Source organism: Rhipicephalus microplus, chromosome 10 (assembly GCF_043290135.1).
Source record: "Rhipicephalus microplus isolate Deutch F79 chromosome 10, USDA_Rmic, whole genome shotgun sequence".
Classification (NCBI taxonomy): Eukaryota; Metazoa; Arthropoda; class Arachnida; order Ixodida; family Ixodidae; genus Rhipicephalus; species Rhipicephalus microplus.
In genome coordinates, this window is record NC_134709.1 from 17,302,663 (window position 1) to 17,328,418 (window position 25,756).

General features: G+C 49.5%; 1 protein-coding gene across 1 annotated transcript in view; it reads right to left on the reverse strand.

The window, feature by feature from the left end:
- Positions 1 to 21,469, reverse strand: part of LOC119181471 (bone morphogenetic protein 4) — a 48,613-nt gene extending 27,144 nt beyond the window's left edge. Inside the window, exon 1 of the mRNA XM_037432724.2 lies at positions 18,822 to 21,469. Coding sequence (XP_037288621.1) covers positions 18,822 to 19,164 — 343 coding nt within the window. The 5' untranslated portion in view covers positions 19,165 to 21,469. The remainder of the gene's footprint in view (positions 1 to 18,821) is intronic.
- Positions 21,470 to 25,756: the final 4,287 nt, after the last annotated feature.

A 25,756-nucleotide genomic window follows, 5' to 3' on the forward strand; every position in this document is an offset into this window, starting at 1 on the left:
TGCAAACACCACCAGCCGACCACCATTCGCGGAACCTGCATCGACCACGTCTTTGCAAATTTCGACCTACGACCGCTGCAACCCGATCCACTCACTCTTCACTTTACCGACCAAAAAGCCATCGTGCTCAAAGTTCGTCGCAATAAATAAACACCGCCCTTTCGCATACGTGTCGTACGTGTTCACTCATTTAACACCCCTCCTACAACCACGTTAACCAATTTAGCCAGCGACCCAAGTAAGTCGCACTTTAACACCCCGTTAACCAATTATATGCTCCGCATCCTCCTCAGTGTTCCCCCGAGGGAAGCTGCGGGCAATTTTTTTTGTATATCAAATGTGCAGGCAATACGCGAGAATTTTTTATCTTCGTCGACGAGCCGAAAAGAGGATGGGAGGAGGGGGGGTGTGTGGATCATTATATGCGGGGGCGGGTTCTACGCGTGAAAATACCGTATTTGTCTCCCCCTTCCCCGAAGGTTTTTGCTACCCACGTGGTTTCGCAAGGCCCCGGGGATGCCGCGGCAATCCCTTTGACCAAGTAAATATGGCACGTGATCGCATCATCGAGCGAAGTCACGGCATGTAACGTCATAGTGACGTAATGTAAGCATCATATATGACGTCACCACACGATTTTTTTTGTGTCACTCGTTGACTCTGCTTATGGCTACTTTTCGCGTTTCATGAGGCGTGTAAGGGGTTTGAGTCTTATCACAGCCCACAACGGCCTGCCGTTGATCCGTTGCTTTGCCGGGTTAAAGATGCAGAACATAAACAGTCCATAGAATGAAACATCGGTAACAGGGGCGTAGGCGAAAATTCGTTTCGGGGAGGGGGCGAAGTGACGTACCCGCTGGGAGGCCCTCCTTCCATGTTGTTTCTTATTTGTGCGACGCCCCAACGATTAAGCATAGGCGAACAGGCACATCGCCGTCAAATCTATCCACGCCGTTTATTGCTGCGGCGCTGCCTCCCGGTCTTTACATAAAAGCGGTGGCGATCAGACGATCGGCGCACTTGGCAGCCTAATGGAGGTAAGAGGGGCGGTGCCACGCCGCCCCCCGCCCCCCTTAATGGGAGCGGTGTATCTCCATAAAGAAGGAAGCCGGAAGGCGAGCTGCACTCTGCCGCGTGAAAACGGGCCCCTACGACGCGTCTGTCCACACCGCAAGAGGGCAGTGGCGAAGGGGTGCAGATACCTGCGGGCCCCAGGAAAAGGGACCGGTTCCTTCGGTGTCTGCGCTGGATTATTTGTGTAGTCACAACCGCATCTGTCGATACACAGCCCGCAGCGCGCCACATGGGCGTGCGCGCAGGGATGGCGTCCATACCCCCCTCCTTTTCCGAGCGCCAGCCATCTTCAACCCCAACAATACCGGCCTTGATGTCGCATTCTAAGAACTGTCTGTTATCCACCGTGATGCCGCGATGAAATTTGGTCGCCCGCAGTGAAAAACCCCGCGCAAGCACATATGGCTGTGCGTATCCGTGCGAGGAACGGGTATGAGTAGACAGACAGATAGACACAGAACTTTATTAAGGTCCCGAGGAACACAACCTCAACGAGTAAGAAAAAAAATAGCGTCAAGAAGAATGTTTTGTGGGGCTAAGTGTGGAATTTTACGTGCCGAGATCACGTTCTGACATGGGCCGAAGTCTATGACGAAACTTGCAAGACGCGGGTGTCGGTACAAACCCCGCATTCCTGGTCAAAATGAACAAATCGTGCCGCTTGTCTCGTGAACGCCAGTTCATGTGATGGCCCACGGTTGCGAGAGGTCCTGCTAAGACAAAGCCTATAAGTTAATGGTGGGTGATTGACGAGCTACTTTTTCATTTCTATGCGTACCAGGATATCGTACATAGAGTTGCAAACCCATGTGGCGGGAGGGGGAAGGGGAGAGGTCTTTTCCTTTTGCATACTTTTGCAAACGCCCATGGCTGATATTGCAGATGGCTACTTTAATTGAGTTACATCGTCACGTGCTTGCTCAAGAAAGACGATGGCAGTTGTGCATGTGTTATGAAGGACTATGAAATGCACAAAAAAGAACTCGCTTGTGCGTTCTATTAAAAGACCGACCTGCTTCTGGTGTGTCAATCTCCGCGGCAAGACATCTGTTTTGACGTCGTGACAATATATTAATATGCAATACTATGATCGGCGAAGACATGCTATATACACAATGTCTGTCTCAAAAAAAAAAGGTTATATATTGATGGTAATACAATCGTGTCAAGCTATAGACGTTGAGTACGGAATGGTTGCGGTAAAACAGCAGCAGAGAACACGGGGAACCATATGAGGAAGAACGGTGCGTAAACACAGCGGCCCGTGTGTATACATGTTGGTCCTTCTCGCCTGGATTCCCTACATGTGCTCTGTAGCCAACGAACATGGAAAACTTAGTCCAGAAATACGTCTTGTCAAGATATACACACAATGGCCCACGTGTTCACTCTCGCAATCCGGCGCAGCACCGCATGAAAAGACGCCCGCTGTGTGCATGCCGTTGCGTCCCGTGTAATCACCAGGAAGTTCTCACGAAAATGTCTGCACCACTCGCAATAGGAAGAGAAGGGGAGAGAGTGCGTGTATGTTTTTGACTTTCCTATACACCGCGTGGCTGTACGTGCAGGCATTCGGGCTTTGCTGCTGCAGGCATGTATATGTACGGTGCTAGACGGTGCGTTGTCGATTATGGCTTTCGTTAAGCCTAGTTAATGCTCGGTGGTCTTACATGTATACGGGGTGCGCTGACAGCTGTGTATCAGTATGCGTGTACAATAGGGTTGTTCTGCTTCACTTCCCAGTTAAAGACATAGGAGGCCGTGCCATGCAGACATCGTGCATTCGTTCCGTGCAGAGGTAACAAGAAGCAGTCAATGAAGAGATCAACGCCCTGATTTGTGTTGATGTTCTCGCGACGTGGCTATTATGTTCCGTATATACGTATACCATCGCCGTTAGAAAAATGTAGTGTGGGGGTACGGTCCTATAGTAGCTCTTGATTGTCCCCACTCGTACATTTACGAGATTATGTCCTAAATCGCCTCGCTTAAGCGAATAGAAAGTTCAACCCCCGACCCACTCACCCCTTTCCCACACACTTCACCTCTTCACTTAAAAGTTATGTGTATAGGTCGCTGAATGTGAATCAAGTTAGGTGCCCGTTCTTTAAGGTCCGGCGCAGCGCATGCTTCAGACCCGGCTGCACGAGATTCTTGGCAGAGATGTGCCGCTGAATTACGGTCGTCGCGGTGTCGTGTCGGTCTCTTGAACCGCCGCCAGGAGCAGGTGTCCGCGCTCGGCCGGTGCCCTTTGTGATGGTCGGTGCCGAACGCATTCATCAAGCGCGCTGCAGTGGCGTGTGCGGGTGAAACATCCGCGGCCTTTCGCTTTCCTCTGGCGACACCGTGTGTGCCTTGGGGCCGGAGACGGGACGCCGACGGATGACGTCACGAATGACGTCTTGCCGCCGCTCCAGGAACGGAGTGGCACCGATTGGAGTATACCGATCCTCCACTCGAAGCTACGAACCCTATCCTATTGTGACGGTATAATCGGTGCGGAGAGCACCAGCTCACATTGAAGTGTATGCATCCAATTACCGTACAAGCCACAGCCTTCGTCGGGCCGCAAGGACTGCAAATTTCGACGGTTGTGACTGCGAAGAGAAGGGTTGATGCATATATGCGATATCGATCTTGATATGCAGACGATGCTCACTGAACGAGATGCGCGTTCGCGATTCGATCGGACTGCCTTGTGCGGCTCATTCAGATGAGAGCCGGTTTTGACACGTCTTGCGGGCCGCGACATAGTAACAGGAGACAGAAAGAGGGTCTTGTTGCAATCTGTTCTATATAATTTTCTGGGCGCAATAGGTGTTGAGTGGTGGACGACCTTGAAAGATTGATCTACTGGGGAGTCGCCAGTGTAATTTACACCGTTCGTTGATTGCGGAAGGCCGGCTAGTCTCACGTAGAAACACGACTACTAGTTGGCAATGCGCAAAGGCGAAGCCTGGATCCTTTACGTTTTAGGGTCAACCGTGTGCACAATTGTCGTTCTAATTTGAATGCGATGCCTTTCATGAAATTAAGTCGGCTTGTTGAATCGAAGCTGATCCTGTGTGATCGACTTCGTATTGGTTGTAGTAGTAGTAAAATTAGTAGTACCTATTACTATTAATATTAGTAGTAGAAACAGTATACTAACACTAGCAGCAGTAGCACTGGTAGCAGTAGCTGTAGCGGTAGTCGTAGTAGCAATAGCATCAGCAGTAATACGAGCAGTAGCAGCAGCTTTAGTAGTGGTAGTGGTGATAGTGAGAGAGAGAGAGAGAGAGAGAGAGAGAGGTTTGTTTACAGAAAGGCAGAGAGGTCGGCCTGAGCCATAGCTTGCTCTAGCCTGCTACTCTACACTGGGGGAGGGAAAAGGGGAAAAGAAAGAATAATGGATGACGATGGTGAGATAGAGAGGTGAGTATATGTAGTATTCTTTCTATGATAGTGGTAGAAATAACAGCAGATAGTAGGCGTCACACATGTCACATGACCGGATGGGGGGATGGGCGTAATTACAGAAATAAACGAAATGATGTTCGACATGATGATGAGGACACTTTATATGTGTAAGCCCGCTCATATCCAATCGAACGGCTTATTTACGACATCACGTGATCTCGCTTGCCCATCATACACTACTGGGATTGCAGCTTTGCTGTCCGAAATGTTTTGTTGTTGTTGTTGTTGTTGTTTGTTCTTGAACCACATTGTATTGAGCGCAAGTACCATTGAGATTTGCGAGCTAAAATTGGAAGGAGAGAGAGAGAAAAAACTTTATTGAACACAATGGGCCGGCAATTTGGTCTCGGTGGCTTTAGGTGGCGGCTTGTAGTCCCTGGACTCGGGCGGCATCCTTGGCCTGCCGGACGGCCCAGAGCGAGCGCCCCTTTCCCTTTTCGGGAGAGGAGATAATAAGCTCCATTGACTGAGCAGCGACCTCCTCCGCCCGATCCTTTCCTGCGTCCTCTTCTTTCTCGAAACGAGCATTGCTTGTGTAAAAAGAACCACTGAATCCATATCTAATGTTTTTTTTTCTTTATTGAAATGCTTCCTAAATTAACTATTTCATTCGAAACATGGATGGGCAATTTAATTTTTAGCGGCTCTCCCACCTCTTTTTTCTGAATTTTGGTCCGAGACCCAACGAGCGGCCCCCTCCCAAATCTGGTCGAATTATTCTTCACCGTAAGGGGAGAGGGGCGTTTCTCGGCATATTGCGGTACACGAAATCTCGAATAGCTGTATCAGGAGAATGAACGGCTGGATGAGCTATACTTGGTCTGAAGCGCAGCAGTAACTATAGCAGCACAAGGTACGTGCGCCTATACACTTACAGTTGTTCTACATGCACGACTACATTTCTTCTAGCGGTGATCGATGTTTCTCGTATCTTGCACATCTTTCAGCATGTTTGAGCGCTTTGTCGTCTTCTCAAGCGGCGTACGACGACGCGACATGTTGGGCGTCCGCGCGAAAATGCAAATTGCGGCGAGTATACCGGGGCTAGCTCGAGTTGGTTTGCATATAGCTGTTAATATGCGGATCACACCAAAATGACGGGCCTTGCGGCAGTCTTCTCTATTCGTGTTTTTTTTTTTCTTCTTCTTCTTCTTTCCACTGCCCGTGGACAGCACACGCAATATGTAGTACGACGAGAGTGGTTGCATGTGTGTGGAAGGACCGTGAAGACTTTCAATTACCGAAGGACGAACAGGGCTATGTTAGTGGCCGCAGGTGGACATGTAAGTCGGGCAACTCATGCTTGCACGGCCATTGCGTCCTCGCTACTGCTTTTCGACCATATAGTGAGATAATGCTGTTTTCAAATAGCATTGACAGTCCTGAAAAAGCTGTGTGTTGGTCCATTTTGCCCGGACACTCGTCAATAAACTTAATTCAGCAATAAAGAACGAGTGAAAACCGAAGCCGAAACAGGGAGCTGCTCTGTCATCCATGGTGGCTAGTGGATGACGTCACGAGAAGCCGTCGCTGATGACGTCACGAGAAGCCGTCGCTGATGACGTCACGAGATCCTTTAAACCCCTCCACGGCTGGCAAGGGCGTAATCATAGCCCATGGCACGTGCCTCTTCCGACGCGCGAAAAGCAAGTTGGCGATGTCGTCCGACGAAGGAATCAAGCTGTGCCAGCTCGTCTGAACTTACCAGTGACAAGTGCAGTGATGGTTGCAACTATACTGTCCAAGCGCGGAAGCATCGCTTTTTGATTTCGACCCGATGGCGTGCGCAGCATCTGACATGCTCCGAATCGATTTCCTCGTTGCTCAATATTGTAAGACCCGACGTCAAGAACTACTAACACGCTGTATGGAGCTAAGAAAACTGAACTGTGCTCGCGTTGTCATCGCCTCGTAGAAGAAAGCGCGCGCTGCATCCGTCTGCTGGGAAAGGCGGGATTTTTGAAAGAGTAAGACCTTACGTCACATACACAGGGTGGCCCGCATTTGCAAGTGTGGTTCCAGAATCGGCTACCCAATTCTAAAATTTGTTTTTCTAAAACACTAAATGACTTACGATTGTATCATTTGGCGCTTATCACCACGGTAACGACGAGAACACGTGTTCAAAGTTTTATTGAAATCGGTGAATACCGAAAGGACACCGGAGTTTAAGGTCAGTTTTTTTTTTTTAAAGAAAGCCTTACATGCCCAATGAAGTGCGAATATTGACCGTCGGCGTCAACACGTATCAGACAGAAAGATCATCAGTGATGACGTGACCAGACGACTTCACTATGACGTCACATGACGACGTGATCGCATGATACCGACGCTTGATGAAAGGTGTGCCGATCTCTGAGGCAGTGCGAAACCACGTTAGACGCAGAAATATTTAGGAAGGGAGTGGGGGGTGGGTGGGGGAGGCATGTGTGAGACATAACCTGAGAATAAAAGGCGCAGCAGAAGCAGGACACTTTGAGCTGTCCCAGGCATATATGTATGTATATGACACCCCCGGTATAGTTTGGGTGCGTTGTGCAGTTACACGAACACATGTGAAGTGAAACAAGCAGCGCAAACGTTTCTGCATTAGTTTGCATTCACTTCTTTTATTCTCCACATAATCTTTCGCCTCCATTGTTGCTTCCCCTCCCCCTCCCTGTGTAGAGTAGCAGGCCAGAGCGTATACAATATCGCTCAGTCCATCCCTCTCTGCCTTCCTGCAAACACACCTCTCTCTCACACACTCTCGCTTTATCGGACGGAACGAATGAATACCCTGTATTTGCGCAAAGTGACCTCGTAGGCGAATTCGAAAGAAACGATGCGCAAAACTAACTCTAGCACGACCCGATTACAACTAATGCCCCGATTTGCTCAGAGGTTATGGCTTTCCGCGCTACAGCCCGCCGAAACCCGCGGAAAGATCTACGCGGCTGGCAACAGCAGCCGCGCGCCGTCCATTGTTGCTTAGCGGCTCGACGCTGCATGACCGCTAAGCCTACCAATAAGATGCCGTTCTTTGCGACTGTATACACACGTCCACTTTGCTTTCAGGGTCGTCGTGAGACGCGCACGCTTTGTCGGGGAAAAATATATTCTTTACATCCCATTGTGTTCGGCTTTGTTGTCTTCTGTCGCCCTTCTGCGTCTCGGTTCCCATCCCCTCGTGCGAAAGTGACTCTGCCTTTGTATACATTAATTTTTTTTTACATTCAGCTAATCACTGGACTCGTACTCGTCTCGCAGCCTTGACCACGTGTGGAGCACTGAGTAAACAGCGACGGTTGCGCCAAGTCCATTGGGAATACGGCGGCGCTGGCTTTTTAGACATCGCGTCTTAAACGCTGTCGAACACGTGTACACGAGCTTGTCCTGCGCGCTATATGCACGGAATAACAAAACGCTCAGATTTCGCCTCACGGTGTGGCAATTAAAAAAACACGCGGAGGCATACATCGTGTGCTCCCGCTGTGCCCGAGTCTGTTTTTTTTTTTTTTTTTGATCGTCGAGACGTTCTCCTTCGCGTTTCTCGTACAGGCGTGAGCGCACGGAAATGATAATTGACTGTCAAGCCTCTTTTAGCTCCCCTCGTTTATAAGGGTATAGCGCACCACGACAAGGGCACAAAAAGAGAGACGCACACACACACACACACACACACACACACACACACACACACACACACACACACACACACACACACGCACACACGCACACACGCACACACACACAGCGCTAACTTGCAACTATTGTTTTATTTGCGGTCACACACACTATCTATACAGAAACAGTGGACCGATAAAACCTGGAACGTCTCATGTTAAGATACAGCACGTCTCATCACACTATCTATACAGAAACAGTGGACCGATAAAACCTGGAACGTCTCATGTTAAGATACAGCACGTCTCATTGTCGCGATCGATGATGACGCGTGCATGAGGCGTGCTGTAATCTTAACATGATATGTTCCAGGTTTTATCGGTCCACTGTTACTATATATGTAGTGTGTGGAATCGCAAATAAAACAATAGTTGCAAGTTAGCGCTGTCTGTGTGTGCGTCTCTCTTCTTGTGTCTCTCTTCTCGTGACTACCATGGCACATTTTCCAGCTTCGAACGTCGCTTCCGTCTCTTGCTGCGCGAAACCAAGCGAAGCATTCGAAAATTCGGGTTCCGTCCTTTTGTTTTCGCCATTACCGGCACCGCACGGGGGGAGGGGTGTAGGATGGCCTCTTTCCTGCTCGCACTGGGAGGCAACACCGCAGGCAATAGAACAGCGATGGCAAAAAAAAAGAGAAGTGCGCTGATAAGGAAGGATACCATCGGGACGAGATGGTCGGGCGCCGCCTAGTGCGTCGCCGCCTCCGCGACTGGCTGGCTGCCGTGCAGCCGGCTTCTCGCGTCGCGTCGACTCGAGGTATGTCCCCTTATCGAGACGCGACATCGCAGAAGCTAGCCCCCACAGCGCGCTCCCCCCCTCCCCCGCAATTCTTTCCTTTCTCTCTTTCAACCAATTTTGCAGCTCTCCGCGCGCACTTATCGAGGAGAGAGAGAGAGAGAGAGAGAGAGAGAGACCTCCCGAAACACTCCAGAGTTGACTTTAGGGTACTGCGGGTGACTTTGGGCACCTCTCCCCCTCATCTCTCCAGCGGTGCTCGAAGAACGTACGTTGCCCTTTCCCGCTTCGTCGATCTACCAGAGCCGGTGAGAGTGGTGGAGACGGTACCGCATGTTCTTTGACTTTTTTTTTTCTTTCCGCGCTTTTTGTTTCGGTGCGTTTTGACTTCGACACGGTTATCGACAGAATTTTATTGCCCGCGCTGGAACGAACGGACGAACGAGCTCATTTTCGTCCCAAAAAACGAGACGGGAGGTGAAGGGGGAGGAGGTCCTCCGCGTTTCCTACACACCTCCACTCGTTCTCCCAGCACCCGTGTGGTGAGCGGCCGCGACGAACCATACCGTGTCTCTCTGGAGTACCTACGTACCGCGCACCTTTCTCACCAACGCCTCCTAGCCGAGCTCTTCGCGCCCAACCGGTGGGGGTAGGCGCCTCTTCTCTCATCCCCCCCCCCCGCCCCCAAGGTCCTCTACCCCGCGACAACTTGCCCCGGACTCGCAGAAGGAGACCAGTATGCCCCGGTTACCGCACTTAGAAGAAAAAAATAGGTAAACACCCCGACTTGCGGGGCAGAGATATGCAACGTTGAAGGAAGGAAATGCGGTGTGTTTTCTCAGCCAACGAAATTCCAACGCTTCTTGACATTCTTGGGGGCAGCGGGACATGCGAGCGTGTTTTCTCCGTGAGTGGCGGTCGACGCGTACGGAGACTGGACGTCCTCCAGCGAGGCGTGCAGGACGACGGACGGGAGAAGTGTTATGTTTCTGGGCGGTAAGTTGGCCGCCCAGGCGAAGCAAAAGGGGGGCTACATCGCAGTGATGCCACTCGCTAGCGGATCAAACGATTAAAGATAACGTAGGAGGAGAACTATTGCTGCAATGTCCGGAGAGATTGAACTTTCTCTTGTTTGTCGGGCATTCAATGAAGACGAAGGGTTGTTGAAAAAAAAAACGTCATGTGGCTCTTGCCGTAGTTGGTAAAATTGAGGCAAGTGAAGCTCGTCGCGTTCGTGCCTGACCTACCACTGTACCCTCTTTCTTTCTTTTTTCATCGCGGAGTGCTCCCAGGGGCAGTGCCAGCGAGGGGCATTCATATTTTCGCTTGCCTCTCCCTTGCGTCCCCCTCCAAGAGCAAGCATGGTCAAAACACAACGCATATGTTCTCAGCTCCCCTGCCCCCATGAAGGAACTGATTTGTCATGGGCCGTGGCGTAGCCACGGGGTGTGACACATCAAACTCGTGTCCCCCCCCCTCCCCTCCCATTTTCGAAATTTGAATGATTGTAAAAATAACGAGAGAGAGGGTCCTGACTTTCTTGTATTTAGTAGGAACTATAATTGCAGAAGGAACTATATTTGTCCTGCAGTGGACGTAGTCAGGCTGATGATGATGATGATGATAATAATAATAATAATTGCAAGAACCTGTCGAAGCATATATGCTGCCAATTTCGGCTCATAGTGGTGCCACTAATTTGTCCTAGTCAGTGTTAAAAGGTGGATGGCAGGCACTAAAGGGATGGGTGAAGTAGGGTTGCTGACGGATGCCTTCGCGGAGGGGGGGGGGGAGCTCCGCCTTTACTACCCCCTTTCTCTGTATCCGCCACTAGTTTTACTTGTGTAGGCGTGTCGATTTGTGTGCACTTGCACAGGTCGAGTTATCACACGGTGAAAAATATAAATCGCGCGCGAAGATTTATAGCCCGAACGAATTACTACGTCACGAATGTACGACGGTTTCACCGCAGGTTGAGCGTAATTATCGGTAATTTGTGCGTGGTCACAGAAGAAAATCTGCGCAACGAGGAACGTGTCGTGCCTATAAGACGGACGTGGGCGAAGACGAAGCCGCGTTCGTGGGGGAAGTATATCTTTCGGAATCCGTCCGCATTTGCATGCATTGCACCGAAGGACGGCCGTTGTACTGCACGTTTCCTACAAAGCAGGAAGTGGCCGAGCATCGGCTGCGGCCTCGGCCGTATAAGAATCGCCTCTCCTGTATATGCGCCAACAGCAACGCGGTGGGTTTCTTGGCCGTCCTGATTTGCCGTCTGTGGCCTATACGGTGGCATTCGCGAAGTCGCTTTCCTTTCGTAACGGAACGGCCGACAGCCTCGCTTTGTGACGAGTGTGGTATAGCGAGATGTAATGTGCAATGCAATGTGCAATGCAATGTGCCGCTGCAATGTGCAGAGACAATCACTTGCGGTTACTCGAGCTCAACTTCACGGGAGACCAAAGAGGGCGGCAACCATTTTCGAATGTCTTCCCTAAGCCAACGCCGATTAAGGCGACGAAGGCGCGTTGCTCAGATGCTTGAAGGCAACAGACTTGCAACGGCGGTTATATAGACCAATAGCGGTATTGTGACTGTCACCAGTTTTAGGGGCGAAGCTCCTTAGGGCGTGGGCTGTGCGTCCCCTGTAGCCTGTATGTAGCCACCTCTAGTTTAGTTCTTCAGTGTTCACTAGATGGCGGTACCGTCCCCTGTATGTAGCCACCTCTAGTTTAGTTCTTGCAGTGTTCACTAGATGGCGGTACCGTCTCCTGTATGTGGCCACCTCTCGTTTAGTTCTTGTAGTGTTTACTAGATGGTGGTACTTGTAGCTGATGATGAAAAGATGCAAGATGTTATAAACTAGAAAGCGGTACTTGTAGTTGATGAAAGACGCGAGATCTTATAAAATAGGAATGATGTCACATATGGCGCGTGTCATTGGTTGAAGGCAATCGTTCGATTTAGTGCGGCGACGTACGCTAGGGGGAGCGATGTAATAAAATCGAGTGGGCAAAATGTACAGAGGATTCATGGTTTACCAGGTTTACCTCCGGAGCTTCGCCCACTCATCATCATTCACTTCGTGGATATGGCGGAATTTTTTTTATAGAACGGCTAGCTCGACTGCTTTTCCTATCTGTCCTGTTCCTTACTTGATTTCGCGCGTCCCACTTCTCTTGCAGTTACAAACCACTTTTGCACGATTTCCAAACAGCGCTCTCATTATGTTTAGAAGAGCAAACAAACAAACAAAAAAATCATCGGTGTCCTCTGATAGAAAATGTCGTGTGTGCGAAGCATTGCGGCTCATGTGATGCGCAAACAACAGTAGCGAACGTGATCCGTCAACAGTTAGGCAACTCTAAGACAATATTAGATAATATAGGGCTCATATTGCGCGAGCACCGACATAGGTTTCCTAACTTATGTCGGTGCTCGCGCATTATGAGCCTAGAAGTTCACCGTGAGTTCATAATGGTACCCCAATATAATTTTCTTTTCGACATTGTTTAGTGCTCCTGATTACGTTTTGTCTTGATTGTAGTTTCACATTATAGTTTTCGTCAGCTGGTTTATGTCGCCAGTGTACTCCTTAACCAATTACAGTCGACGCAAATGGCGTTACTCAGGTGAACCTGGTTTCGAAAACCCAAATTCAAATGATGTTAATTAGCCCCGCTGCGGTGGTCTTGTGACTAAGGTACTCGGCTGCTGACCCACAGGTCGCGAGATCAAATCCGGGCTGCGGCGGCTGCATTTTCGATGGAGGCGAAAATGCTGTAGACCCGTGTGCTCAGATTTGGGTGCGCGTTAAAGAACCCCCAGGTGGTCGATATTTCCGGAGCCCTCCACTACGGTGTCTCTCATAATCATGGTGATATGGGACGTTAAGCTCCACATATCAATCAACCAAATGGTGTCAATTAAGAATCCCCATAGGACACTCCGTTGTAGCATTCATCAGGTTGCGAACACCTCCAGTCTTGCAACGCACGAGCAACGCACGTTCTGCACTTACACGTGCCGTTGCCTGCGGCGTGACGTCACAAAGTCGGTGTCCTGACGTAATGACGATAGACGGCGGCGCGTAATTGCCGTGCGTCGATAGAAGTGTCGTAAGAAATGTATTGGACACAAGAAGCCTTCTTTGCTCATTCTGTCCGCGTTTTTATTTATTTTTCTGCGCTGGTCCTGATATCTTTCGAACATTGACTGATCAACAAACCCGCAAGAACGTCGCGTCATTGTTGACATCATCGCGTGACGTCGTCGCTTGGTCAAATGTGTGCCGATCACGGAGGCCATGTGAAATCAGGTGGGGTACACAAATATTGCAATGCCTCTGATCCTGGAGGCCGTGCATAACCATGCCAATGTTGAAAACGATTTCGAAGGCGGGGATACATCCACTGAAAAGGAGTGTGCTACCACCATTGAGTCCAATGTTCATCATCATCATTATCATGCGAGGGCACGATGAACCCTGTGGCTTATGTCATTATTGTTTTTCGTTCTGTAGCTGCTGCACTTTCCTTTCGACCACCGCCGGCACCGTCATGTTCAACACCGCCGTTCCACCTTTATATATATATTTTTACGCGCTTTTCCGGATTCATCGAGAAAGCGACCTTCGGTCGCCATTGGAAAGAATGCGGGGGGGGGGGGGGGGGGGGGAATGCGACATCCTTCGAATCAGTTGCGAGAGAAACGTAAAAGTGCGCGGGACAAGGACGACTCGGCCGCCCTGAACGCCGAGAGGCAATAACCTTCCGCCAATAGACCGCCTCTAGGCAGCACCACAGTTGCGAGGTGCTACCGAGCTATCAAGCAAGTAATCACCAGAAAAGAAGCCCCCCCCCCCTCCCTCCTTGTCCCCAAAAATTAAAATTTTATTATTTTCGCATTCTTGAAATTGTTTTGATTATAACAATAAAAATGTCACTTAAGTATCTAGGAGAGTTGAAATAATAGCATTATTTTTTTCAGCGATAATGTGCGCAATTCATGAACGAAAGCACACATTTCGTTTATAACGCTGTCACCTGGCTAGTCTCCAATCGGTTGAATCCTCTGAAGAAAGGTGAAAAACGCAACGCACGTAGATAAAGAAAAAGGGGGGTGAGGGGTGGGGGGAGGACACAGAAAAGAGCGTACCCGTTCTTTTTTTTTTTTTTTTTCGTCAACGTGGGTTGTGTCATTTACGGACGAAATGATGTGTCTGTATGCGTGTAGCATTTATAACAAGAAATTAAAGCCAACAAAAGTCGGCTATGCATGGTTGCATTTTTATTCTAGACAGTCTACGTAAACATTTCGTAGGCAATCTAATATAAGTATTACGTGTCCGCGTAACCAAAAGCGTCAATTTCCGGAGCCCTCCACTACGGCGTCTCTCATAATCATATGGTGGTTTTGGGACGTTAAACCCCACAAATCAATCAATCAACCAAAAGCGTCCGCATAACGCCTCCTATCGTCGACAAGTGAGAATATCCAATGAAATCGTTGTGCTTTAAACATGTTTCGTCTTCAGGTCTGCGAAAATTGCAACGTAACTCACATTGAGTGAGTAATATACCCTGGTCTTGCATGCCTTCAAGCATGGTGACTATTTCGGAGAGCTTTTAGATGCCTTTTAGCTTTCAGTCCGACCGCCATACTGCTCGGACAGCTCAATATTCTGCGTCTTATTTACGCCCCATGTCGTCTCCTCGATCCAAGCTGGCTATTTTGTCGACCACGTAGGAATCGGAAAGTACGCTGTAGACTGAGACAATGACTAAGAGATCTGAGATTACGTTGAAGAAAACTGAAGCCAAGAAAAAAGTCGCCCAATAAAGGGATAGCTGGAGGCCATACTCTGACGCTGAGATGTGTGTACCGTTGCAGAAAAACGACGGTAGATTAATGCGCTATGATGCAACTTCTAGTGCCAAAGGGTTTTCGCCCCTCCTCCAACGAGAAATTCAATGGAGAACGTACTTAAATCCACCATCATCCTCTGAACATCTGTCTTGTTTATATATACATCGATTATGTCTTTTTTTACAGCAACATTGTAAACAATACTCGAAGTCATCCTCTGTAAGAAACAATCCATAAGAAATTGGAGATGGTTGGCGTCCAGTCTTCCGGAGCTGAAGGGCACAAGCTGAAATCAAGGTTTCTCAATTAATTGAGAAGCCTTGATTTGAACTGGTCATACAGCTCATGTTTATTGAGTCTCAGATTACACGAGTATACGTGAGTTTCTGTCTTTGTCGCCATTCATAGGGTATGTTTTGGTCGGGAAGTACTGGGAGTAGGCGGTAGTGCATGACTGAGAGTTCTTTCCGCTCCGTTCATTCTACCACAGAGACAATACCCCGCGGGATCCGCCACTAGCAGATAACCTTTCGAACGTTTTACAGACGCGGTGGTAATTATTCCTGAAGTTTCGCTCAACTAAACGTGCTTACGTCAGTGAAAAGAGAACTAAAGAAAAACTAAAGCTTGTTTCATTGAACCTGCTATTCTACAGAGGAACGCTATTGCGAGAAAAACAGCCGTGGCCTTACTTTTTTCTCTGTTCTTTTTTGTGTGCTTGAGGAGCTCAACTGTAAGCTGTGTTCACTCTAAGCAGATTACGGACCCCACGCGCGCTAGCCAATTCACCTTCGAGCCCGACGAAATACGTAAGCAACGCTGCTTGCCACTCGTTCGCGGTATTCCTTCTTCGTGGAGGAAAGGTGGAGGTTGTCGCTGCAGCCTTTGGAAAAACAACGACGGAGGGAGGAGTTTGTACGTGGGGCAATCATGGGATGGAAAGCGTCATTCGAGCTTGAAAATCGATCGGGACTGCTCAAACTCATTCTTGTATACACTGGACAAAAAAAGAAAAGAAAAGGAGTGTCTATAACTGTCCCCATATGGAAATGGCCTGCGGTGACGTCCAAAGAAGTGTGGCAGTTCGGGCTAGTTGGTATGACATGACGATAGTTATAGGGCGAGAACAGAACGACGACACAGAAACAAGTGTCACCACTTGTCTCTGTGACACACGAAGGACCCACAGACAAGTGTCCTTCGTGTCCTTCTTGTCTCTGTGTTGTCGTTCTGTTCTCGCGTTATCGTCGTGACGCCCTAAGAGGTGGCACTTTTTGGGATCCTCAAATAAAAGTTCTTCTTACCATATACCGTATGTATACTATCAGCGTCAAATGAAACCCTAACAGAGGCAAGCCTTCGCGATGGTATAGTGCGTGCCGTTCACTTATCACGGTTGACAGGCGGGCGCATCCTGTTCGGCAGCTCGGAGCACGTATGCGTGCCTGTACATGATGATAAGAGGAAGGCGTGCACTACACCATCGTGAAGGCATGCCGCTGTTCGGGTTTCATTTGACGCAGATAGTATACGTGTTACTATTTCGGGTGAGCTCTGACTTGCCACGTATGTGACTCACTTCGAAGAGGACGAATTAAAGAAGGGAGTTTCGATGTCCGGTTCCTTTGTCGCAAACTTAACGAAAACCGGCCGATACGAAAGTGTATTGCGGTAATTTTGATATATATGTGAATAAAGTGAAGTGGACAAAAAGACAACAGGTAACTGGCAAGCATCGAACCTGAAGCTCCGTATCACAGGCAACAGTTAGACCAGCAAATAGCCGACGGCCTTAGTGAAGCAGAAACAGCCTTCCATGCATTCACGGTTGCAGGCTTGGCACCATAGAAGTCTCTCTCGGAACACGCAATGTCTGTCCCCTCTGCAGGCTTTTTTTTTCCCCCTTGGCTTAGATGCGTCTTACTTTTGTTCCGATTCTCAGATAGTGCAATCGGTGGTACCGTCCGGCACCGAGAGAGAAAGTGCTATACGCGAAGGAAAATTTTCTTATTGCAATGGAGGAACCCAGCGGGGAGACGTCGGCACTGACCCGCAGCGGCCTTCTGTCGATGGACGCCGTATAACATATCGAGTCACGACGCAACCCTCGCGCGAAGACAAAAATTCCTTCCCACATTTTCCGCTTCGATCGTTTGACATTGAGGATTCATTCGCGGATGCTTCTTTGGGGTCGAAAAATAAAAAAAAAAGATGCGTTTAGTGCTAGACTGTACATGCCACATTTTAAATGGGACTGACAACTGGCCAGAACATGTAATTAGATCCTGGTAGAAACTAGAAGGTCGTGGAATGATGGAGTGACAAATTCTAGCATTTCTTTCGTCTTGTGAGTAGGATTTGTACTTTTTTTCAAGGTAACAAAAATACTTTATGTAGCATAGCCGATCAGAAGAGCCTTAAAGCCGGATTATATAGTCGATGACGTTGCTGTACCTATAGTTCGCAGTCTGCTGCCGCCATGCGCTCGACAACTCCTCGAAATAGGAGTAGTTATATTATTATCTATATATTACCTGTCCCGCCGCGGTGGTCTAGTGGTTATGACACTCGACTGCTAACCTGAAGGTCGCGGGATCGAATCCCGGTTGCGTTGTTGAATTTTCTATGGAGGCGGAAATGTTTTGAAGGTCCATTTACTTCGATTTAGAGGCACGTTAAAGAACCCCATGGGTGGTTGAAATTTCCGGAGCCCTCGACTACGCGCCGTCTCGTAATACTATAGTGGTTTTGGGGCGTTAAAGCCCATGACCGCTCTTTACATTACTTCTGACAGGTCTTTCGTTCATCCTTAGCGACGGCCAGCAGGTTTGAAGGGTCCCTAAAAGCCTCCAAAAACACGAAGAAAAACCAACAAGAAAACAACAAGCGCGTCATTTTCTCCGAGTGTTTCTCCATTTCTCGACACCAGAAATGGTGTCTCACTCAGGTGACGTAATTGATGCGCACACTGTCGATTGGTCCAGTGGCGAATTGTCCTCTGACCCTGATTGGCCCTGCAGTGGGCCACAGCCGTTCTCCCTCGTCTCGCATCGCTATCCCGAGTGACCGGATGACTTCACTTCCTGTGCGAATCTGACTGCGCAAACGGAGGTAACAACCTGTCGCCGAAGAGCACGAATCCTGATGGGCTCAGTGCTTAGTGCCTATATCGTAGGCCTTATTTTAACATTTAAGCGGCCAGTAGAAGATATCACCTCTTGGACGGGCAGTGAAGGCGAGAGAGAAACCACTCTCTCGTTTATGAACTCGGAATAGTTTATGTGCCCATTAATACCTTAGTTTAGCATGCGATCGTACACAGGTCATCATTCATCGTTGTGCAACGATCCCGTACCACGTGACACTCTCTCTGTTTGTCTCTCCTTACTTCTCTTTCTTTCTGACTCTCCGTTCTAGCTATTTCTTTTTGTGTCTCTTTCTGTCTATCTGATTCCCCCTTTCTTTTCATCTCTTTCTTTCTCTCTGTACGCGTTCTCATGCCCATCCGCGTTATGGCACGCCACGCCGGAGAAATCGACCCAGCGGGACGGAGAACGTCGGGCGCACGTGTTCGGGGAGAGAAGCAGAAGAAGGCGCACCGGCCGAGCTACGTAGACTATACTTCCCGTAAGACACCTGGGCGCTGCCACATTGGGCTGTGTAAGCCAATGCTTTCTCGTTTATGTACCTATGTTAGGGTGGCTAGCCACCCTACCTATGTCTCGAAGTGGATCATAAGGCCGTGAAACGTGGTTGTGCACCAACCATTTTCAGGCGTATGCGTCTACTGTAACAATTTTCATTTACTTGTTGAAAATGCGAAACAATGAGATTAAAAGCTCAGTATGGCGGTACTCAAGCCCACCCGCAAAATAGTATACACCGTCGCAAGCGCTTGACAAGAACAAGCCGTTCGTCATCATAAAAGTTTCATCATGATAACGACAAAACGGCGAGCTTAAACTCCGCTGTCAGAAGTTCACACGCCCGACTTCAACAAAACTTTGGTGCAGACTCACCTTCGCTCTTAAAGCTGTAGTAGTGCGTGACCTCCTTGGCGGCTCCACGGGAGAGTCCTTTCCTAGCTCGCCTCCGTCCACCGTCCTCGGGCGGCCGGTGGAGGCTGCGCCGGTAGACTCGCATCATGTGCTCCATGTGCAGGCTGTCCGAGGCCCCGCGGCCGTGGCCCGTGGGCGCTCTGGACAGTCCCAGGTCGGCCAGTATGCGGCCCTTGATGAGTTCGATGGCGCGGGCGCGCTCCGGGTCGTCGCCTCCTCCCGCGACGGCCCTGGCCCGGCAAGCGGGAGGAAGCACCGCCGCCACCAGCAGCGCCCACGACACCGCCAGGACGGGGCACAGCATGGACGCGATCAGGCAGAGTTGCGCGCCTCCGGCCGACTGCGCATGTCTCTCTCTTGCTTTGCCACCGGCTCTTAGCTCCGCGCTTGTAAATGATGGTTCCTTGTTCACCAGTGAGGCTGCGTTACCTGCATGAAACAACCTTCCAAAGCGATCCACTGGAATCCTCGGTAGGCGAATGTACTGGCGGATGAATAGGTCCACGGGAAAAAAACTTTCGAATCCCGTGTGTCGTGGTGCGGTAGTCCTCAGCCGAACGCACTGATTGTGCCTTTTTCGAAGGAGTAGTATCCTTGTGTCCGCAGAATATGACGTCACCGGGGCACGAGGTCGTCTTCGATGGTTCTAGATTTCCTCGAAGTATCCGAGATACACTCACTGTCACACACCCCTACTTTCAACGAAAGCCCTAGAAATAAAAATATATATCGACTGTCCGTTTTGTACGGTCAATCCACAAATCGTGCCTTAAATTTCAGCGCTGTCGCCGTTTCTCGGAGAAAGTGCGAACGTCGTCAACGGCAGGTAGACTCAGACTTTTTTTCCGTCCGCGTCGACTTAGCGTCTAGTCTGCGACGCACGTCACTGCTGTAAACCTTGCTGGCAACTTTCCGTTAGGCACAGGTTGTCGCTTTTCCACTTGCGCTTTTTTGAAAAGAGGAGCTGTAGGGTCGCAACTAGCGGGATTCCAACGCCGGTCATCCGTACTAGCGCAACCGTTACATGCGAGCTCAGCTGGACCGCCTTCTGGAAGGAAAGTCCAGGTACAATGTTCCTGCACACTCTAAATTTAAGCGTGTCGTTTTGGCACGAAATGTGAACAATCGCTTAACTTTCGTCGAGTATTCTATACACAGAGACACGTGCACTCGCGTTCACCGGCCCTTCACTAAACTCGGCACAGACGTAACAGAACAGCAGTGGAATCCACGTCACCAAAGGATATGGTCGCCCGCCCACAGACACTCAACAGCCAGTCGTCGTCGTCGACTGTGCGAAGACGATGCCAAACGGAACGAGGGACCTACACTGCCGCTGTTCTCGCACAGAAACAACACGGTTGCTATTCCTTCACAAGGGTGACTAGTGTGGCGACGATTACCAGCTGTTGCGACGGTGACGACCAAAGGAAGCGCTCTGCGGACGGCGTTGTCGCGGTGCCTTAAGGTCGCGTTTCCCTCAACACACATCGCCCGTTGTCCCACTCGCAACGCTTTCTTTTTGTTCGAAAGCTGCTCGCCTAGAAGTCAGGGGGAAGGTCCTGAGAACCAGCTGGACGATGATGACCCGTCTCGCAGTCACACCTCTTCTCTACGACGCGCACAGACGGCACAGAACACGGCGCCGGCGCCTCGGGCATCTCTTCTTGACAGAGGTTGCTGCTGGCGCCGGGGACAAGCTGACAACGCTGCTCTTCAGCAGCGGTACATCGTGTAACGGTCTGGGAGTTGCAGACGCTCGCTCACTGTCCCGGCTCCAGCTTTAGTCCACGGCTGTGTCGCTTCCGAAGGATCGCCGGTGGTTCGGGGCGTCGTGCTGAAGGAGGCCGGCCGGCCGCCGGCCACTACTTGTGCCGTACTCCGGGACCGGTCTCTGCTACCTGTCGGCGCGTTGGCTGCTGCGTCCCGCGTGCGTGCTCGGACGGGACGAGGCGCGAGACGACTTTGGCACGTGCCGAGACGAGAAGTTTTCAGGTGTAGGCGAGGCGGACTCTCATCCTCTCCCCTTAACTCTCGTCACCGCGGCCGCCGATCTGTGCGACGCCACCCCCCCCCTCTTGCCACCCCCCTCCCACACGACGAGGAGCAACGCTTCCTTCCCACTTTGCTCTCTCTCTCTCTCTGCCGCACAACGGGCGCTTCGTCTGCGCTGCATGTTTCTTCACGCGGAGTGCAGACGTCATGCGGAGTGCAAGAGAAACGTCGCCACCATTGGCCGGTCGCGAGTGACGTGTGAACTTTTCCGTTTCCTTCTCCACTATTCTTCGTTTTGCATTCCCCCCCCCCCCTTCTTTTCTTGTGCGTTAACTCTCCGTTTAGGTGACGAAAAGAAGGTATGCGGACCTTTAAAGGACAAACACAGAGAGAAATAGGGAGGGAGAGAGAGAAGTACCGGGAAATTAGAGAGCTCGTACAAAACAACAACGAATGGACAGTTGAGACAATCGGTTCTCTTTTTCGCCCAGGGTCGCGATCACAGCGTCCGACGTTGATTGTTTCAAAGTGCGCGCGGCGCTCTGCCCCCACGCACGCTTGCAATCAACGTTCCCTCCCCTAACCCGAAGAACGTCACTGCACCACCGCTGCTTCGACCTGTTGCGACGCGCCCATTCAGTGCTCAACGTATATAATGGGCATAGAGCCCCTTACTCATCGTATTTCCTGCATACCCCACGTTCGATTACGCCCGTCGTTCATTTGCGGAACGCAAATTCCGTCGGAGGCGTGATGACTATCTCCAGAAGGCTCGCGGTGTTCCAGCTCTTGAATGAAATCGAGCCGTGAGGATATCTACCCTCGACGACACATTGTGGCCGACTGGGATGCCTCCGAAAGGTCGCGGAAGAAGACCATTCTACCAGCCACGTGTAGGTTGGCATTTTTCCGGGGTCAGCCGAGCATTGCGCGAACGTTCGACGGCAATTTTACGGTTGCCAGGGCAACGGGTCCTGGTGCACTGTGTGACGCGCGAGTGACGCACGTGAATGAGCGCAACGCGTGGCGCGGACCGACGGCCGCTTTGCGGAACGAGATTTTACGAGGTTGCAACGAATGGTTTCTATAGAGTTCCGTCTCTAATAGAAAGTTTTCGCGGAAACTTTCCTATGGCTTCGTACGATAGAGACCTCTAGAGTTGGCCAACAGCAATACCGAAGCGGTTGAAAGCAGTGGTTGAAATGTAGCTGCTCTCTAATAAATTATTACCCACGTTGCAACATTATCGTAATTGACAAAGAAAAAGGGATACGAGGCTCAAAATGAATTTCCTACGTCTCGTTATGCCACTCTGAGTTGTTCTTCCTCCCGGTACAACGCGTCCTTTTGTGCCATGAGTGCTGCACTTCCTTCACCAGCTACACATAACGCTTCCTGTGCATTATCTGGCTTCACATATATTGGCATTGTATGGTTGTTCTAAACTTATGTCCTATATCCAATCTCCAAGTTTTGTTCTGTGTAGTCACATTTTCTCGTGTTCTGTTTACAGTGTGTGTTGTCTGCATTTGCGCTTCCCTTCTTAACCGGAGCATCGCGAACGTCCCATACTAAATATAGCAAAAGTGCTCACTTCTGGAAACACTACAAAGAGGCTCAGTTGTAAGCCGCCGTAGTAATTTAGTCGCATACGTACCGCGTAATACATTCGGGTGTTTCCGGCGAGCATTGAAGAATGTTCGTGAATGAAAGGGAATCGTATTGCGAAATCTGTTGTTGTTGTTTTTTAACATAGTTGGGTAACTGCTTGAAGATATTTGTTCCCTGTGCGGTTTCTCGTCGTGGCTCGATATGTTTGGCGTGCGCCAGGCAAACGAGAGTCAACTCGTCAAACTCGTTGCCTACGCAGCTTCAGTTTGACTTCGCTGCGTAGCTTTGCAGTGCCGCGGCAAAGACAGCTTTAAAGGTATCGCAAGTGCCCTTTTTCTCTTTCTCTCTCTCTCTCTCTCTCTCTCTCTCTCTCTCTCTATCTATCTATCTATCTATCTATCTCTTTTTTTTTTCCTGTTTCTTTTTCTTTTGTTGTCGCGTTCCGTCGTTTGGATGGGTTGTATTGCAACTAGACTGGAGAGAGAGAGAGAGAGAGAGAGAGAGAGAGAGAGAGAGAGAGAGAGAGAGAAAATGTTAATCAGGGGAAATATCCGGTTCGCTACCGCGTATTTGAGAAGTGGGAAAAAAGGGTGCAAAAGTATGAAAGTGCAAAATACTGTCTATAACGGCACTACAAACTCATGGCAATCGCACTGTCATAAAGAAACTCTATCAGCGCACCCATGCACTGAACTGTTGGGACGTGTCGTTTCGTCCTTTTTCTCGAAGGAACCGCAGCAACGACCGCATAGCAGCTTGGGTTCAGGTCCGGGTACAGTCTAGTGCCTTTCAAATTTGTTTACTGTCAGCCGGCGGTTGTCCAGCAAACAAAGTCTGTACGTAGATATGCTGACCAAGTGTCTTTACTGTTTCGTTTTCCATCCGGATGTAGATTGAAGAGGGGGGTCAGTGGGGTGGATAAGTGATGAGGGACCTGCGTCACAAGGCATCGCCAGCAGTGGACAGCTTTACGTGTTAACTCAGAAGTTCCGTGAAGGACCCTGTTCCCACTTCGGCGATCAAATTTATATTTCTCTCAAATCACTTCAGATGGATCTCAATCTCTCTTGCCGTCCTTGAAAGCCCTTCTAAATGCACCCTTCTAGGTAATTAAAGGCATCAGTTCTCCAACTGATAGCCGAAGGCACACACGTCGTTAGAACGACAACAGTTTTGTTTGTTTTCGTCACGGGTGCACGTGTTTACGGATAATCCGCGTTATATACGTCTACGGTGTGGCGTTTCCTGGGTTTTCACGTACTTCGGTAGCTCGTCGATGGTTGTTCTTTTTGTGTTTTGTTTTCGGGGGATCAAAAGAGGCGTTTGGCAGGTTGCCCGAATGACCGATTTAGCAACCGCGGTGCGATTTCGGGGTCGTTTCGCTTCTCTTATAACTCGAGATGAGTGGAAGCAAGCGCTCGAGCGCGGGATTCATCATTTTTTTTTCTGATTATTGGCTGTTTTGTTAAGATTCTTTCTCAAAGAACCGTTCATGCCAGTTCAGAAATAGATCGGATAATGACTCTCGTTGATCGAGACTTGAAATCTCAGTTCAATCGTCGAGAACTCATTGTTTCGTGGACGTGAGTTGAGGAAAAGAAAGTATAACAAAGCATGCCGCGATCTTCTCAGTTCATTTGGTTCGCCCGTATCCTTTCGTAAACCTTAAGCTTGGTCGTATACGTGACGCGGCTATCAGGAGCGGTGCTTCTTTTAGCAACTTTCCGAAGTCTCGGGGGCCCATTCGTGGAGTGCGAATTGGCCGCATCCGCCTTCTAACACTGTTGAAATGAAAGTCCTTTCATCTCTTTGGACTTCGCGTGTGTTAAGCCAGAGAGTTACGGAATCAACAAGCTATGCTTAACCTTAACAGCGTCTGAATGCAAACCAGTTGGTACAGTTAGCGTCAAAAGTTCCCAGGCCATGCTTCCGTAGGAATACACGGGATAGCGGTCTGGGAACTTTTGACCAGCCCTGTACGTATCTATAGGTGGTACAGTGGCGAAATGAAGCAAGTGTAAGCAGACGCAGGCCACAGTTGATTCGGCGTCTACCAGCACGTGTTCTCTTTTGATCCGTTTTATCGTTCGGTGGCTTCACTACGTTTCGTACCAGCCCGGGAGAAGCGCGCACGGCTAAAGGGGAGACGAAAAGGGTGGCCGGAAATTCACTTACACTCGAGACAAAGTTCGCACCGAAATCTCATTGCGTGCGCCACAACACGACGTCACAGCTTTCGTCGAATGTCATTTGTGCAACCACTTTTATTAGTTCCAATGTTATTACTTGCTTTGTATCTTTATTAGTTATTAGTTATTAGTTGCTCTGTAGTTGCGTTGTATTGTGGCAGAAGTATCACCCACTAGCATTCTTTCCTATGTACCCCCTTACTCTATGCTCTGTAATAGAGCCTGTAAGGTATTTTTAAATAAATAAATAAATAAATAAATAAATAAATAAATAAATAAATAAATAAATAAATGTACGTCTCGTCTTACTCGGGTTCACTTTTGACTCGTTGAAAGCTTTTAGAACTCGTTAGGGTGCAGTTCTTGGTTTGAATCCGATTTCAGTACTTTCTTTCTTTGCCGATAAGTAAACACAGAAAACGACACTCATGGTGACGGATGCCTAGGAAAGATCATTGAATATTGCTGTGATATCAGTACTCCGCAATGTCCGCAATGAGCAGTTTGTCAGGATAGGCACTCGACAGCAGCAGCAACAAAAAATATACTTGTGATTTCTTCATTCACAATAAGCGTGTGCAGGGCAGAGGCGTAGCCAGAATTGTTTTTTTTTTTTTTCGGAAGAGAGAAGGGGGGAACCTTTTTGATTTCGGAGGGTGCACCTCCTTGAAATGGTCATTTTTTGCTCTCTCTGTATACCATGGCAAAAAAAAAAAACCGGCGGGTACCACTAGCGTAGGGTTACCCTTCGGGGAGGGGGGAGTATTTGAAGCGTACCCCTCCCTATTATATGAATGCTTGTGGCTGACTTTATGCCTCCCCCCCCCCCCCCCGCCGAGTCACAGCGCCCCTTCCCACCCTATTACGCCAACATATGGGGCTGACATTGCACCCTTACATTCTATGAATAGGAGAAGCGGCTGACCCCCCCCCTGCCCCCCCCCCCCCGCTCACGCCTATGTTCTTAATGACCAAACTCGTACTCACGAAAAGAGAGAGAGAGAAACGTATGACAGCTCCTCTACTAAGAAACCTGACGAAGTGCGTATATAGCACGGGTACACAGCGATTCCCGTTCGTATAGAGTTCCCACTGCTCCGT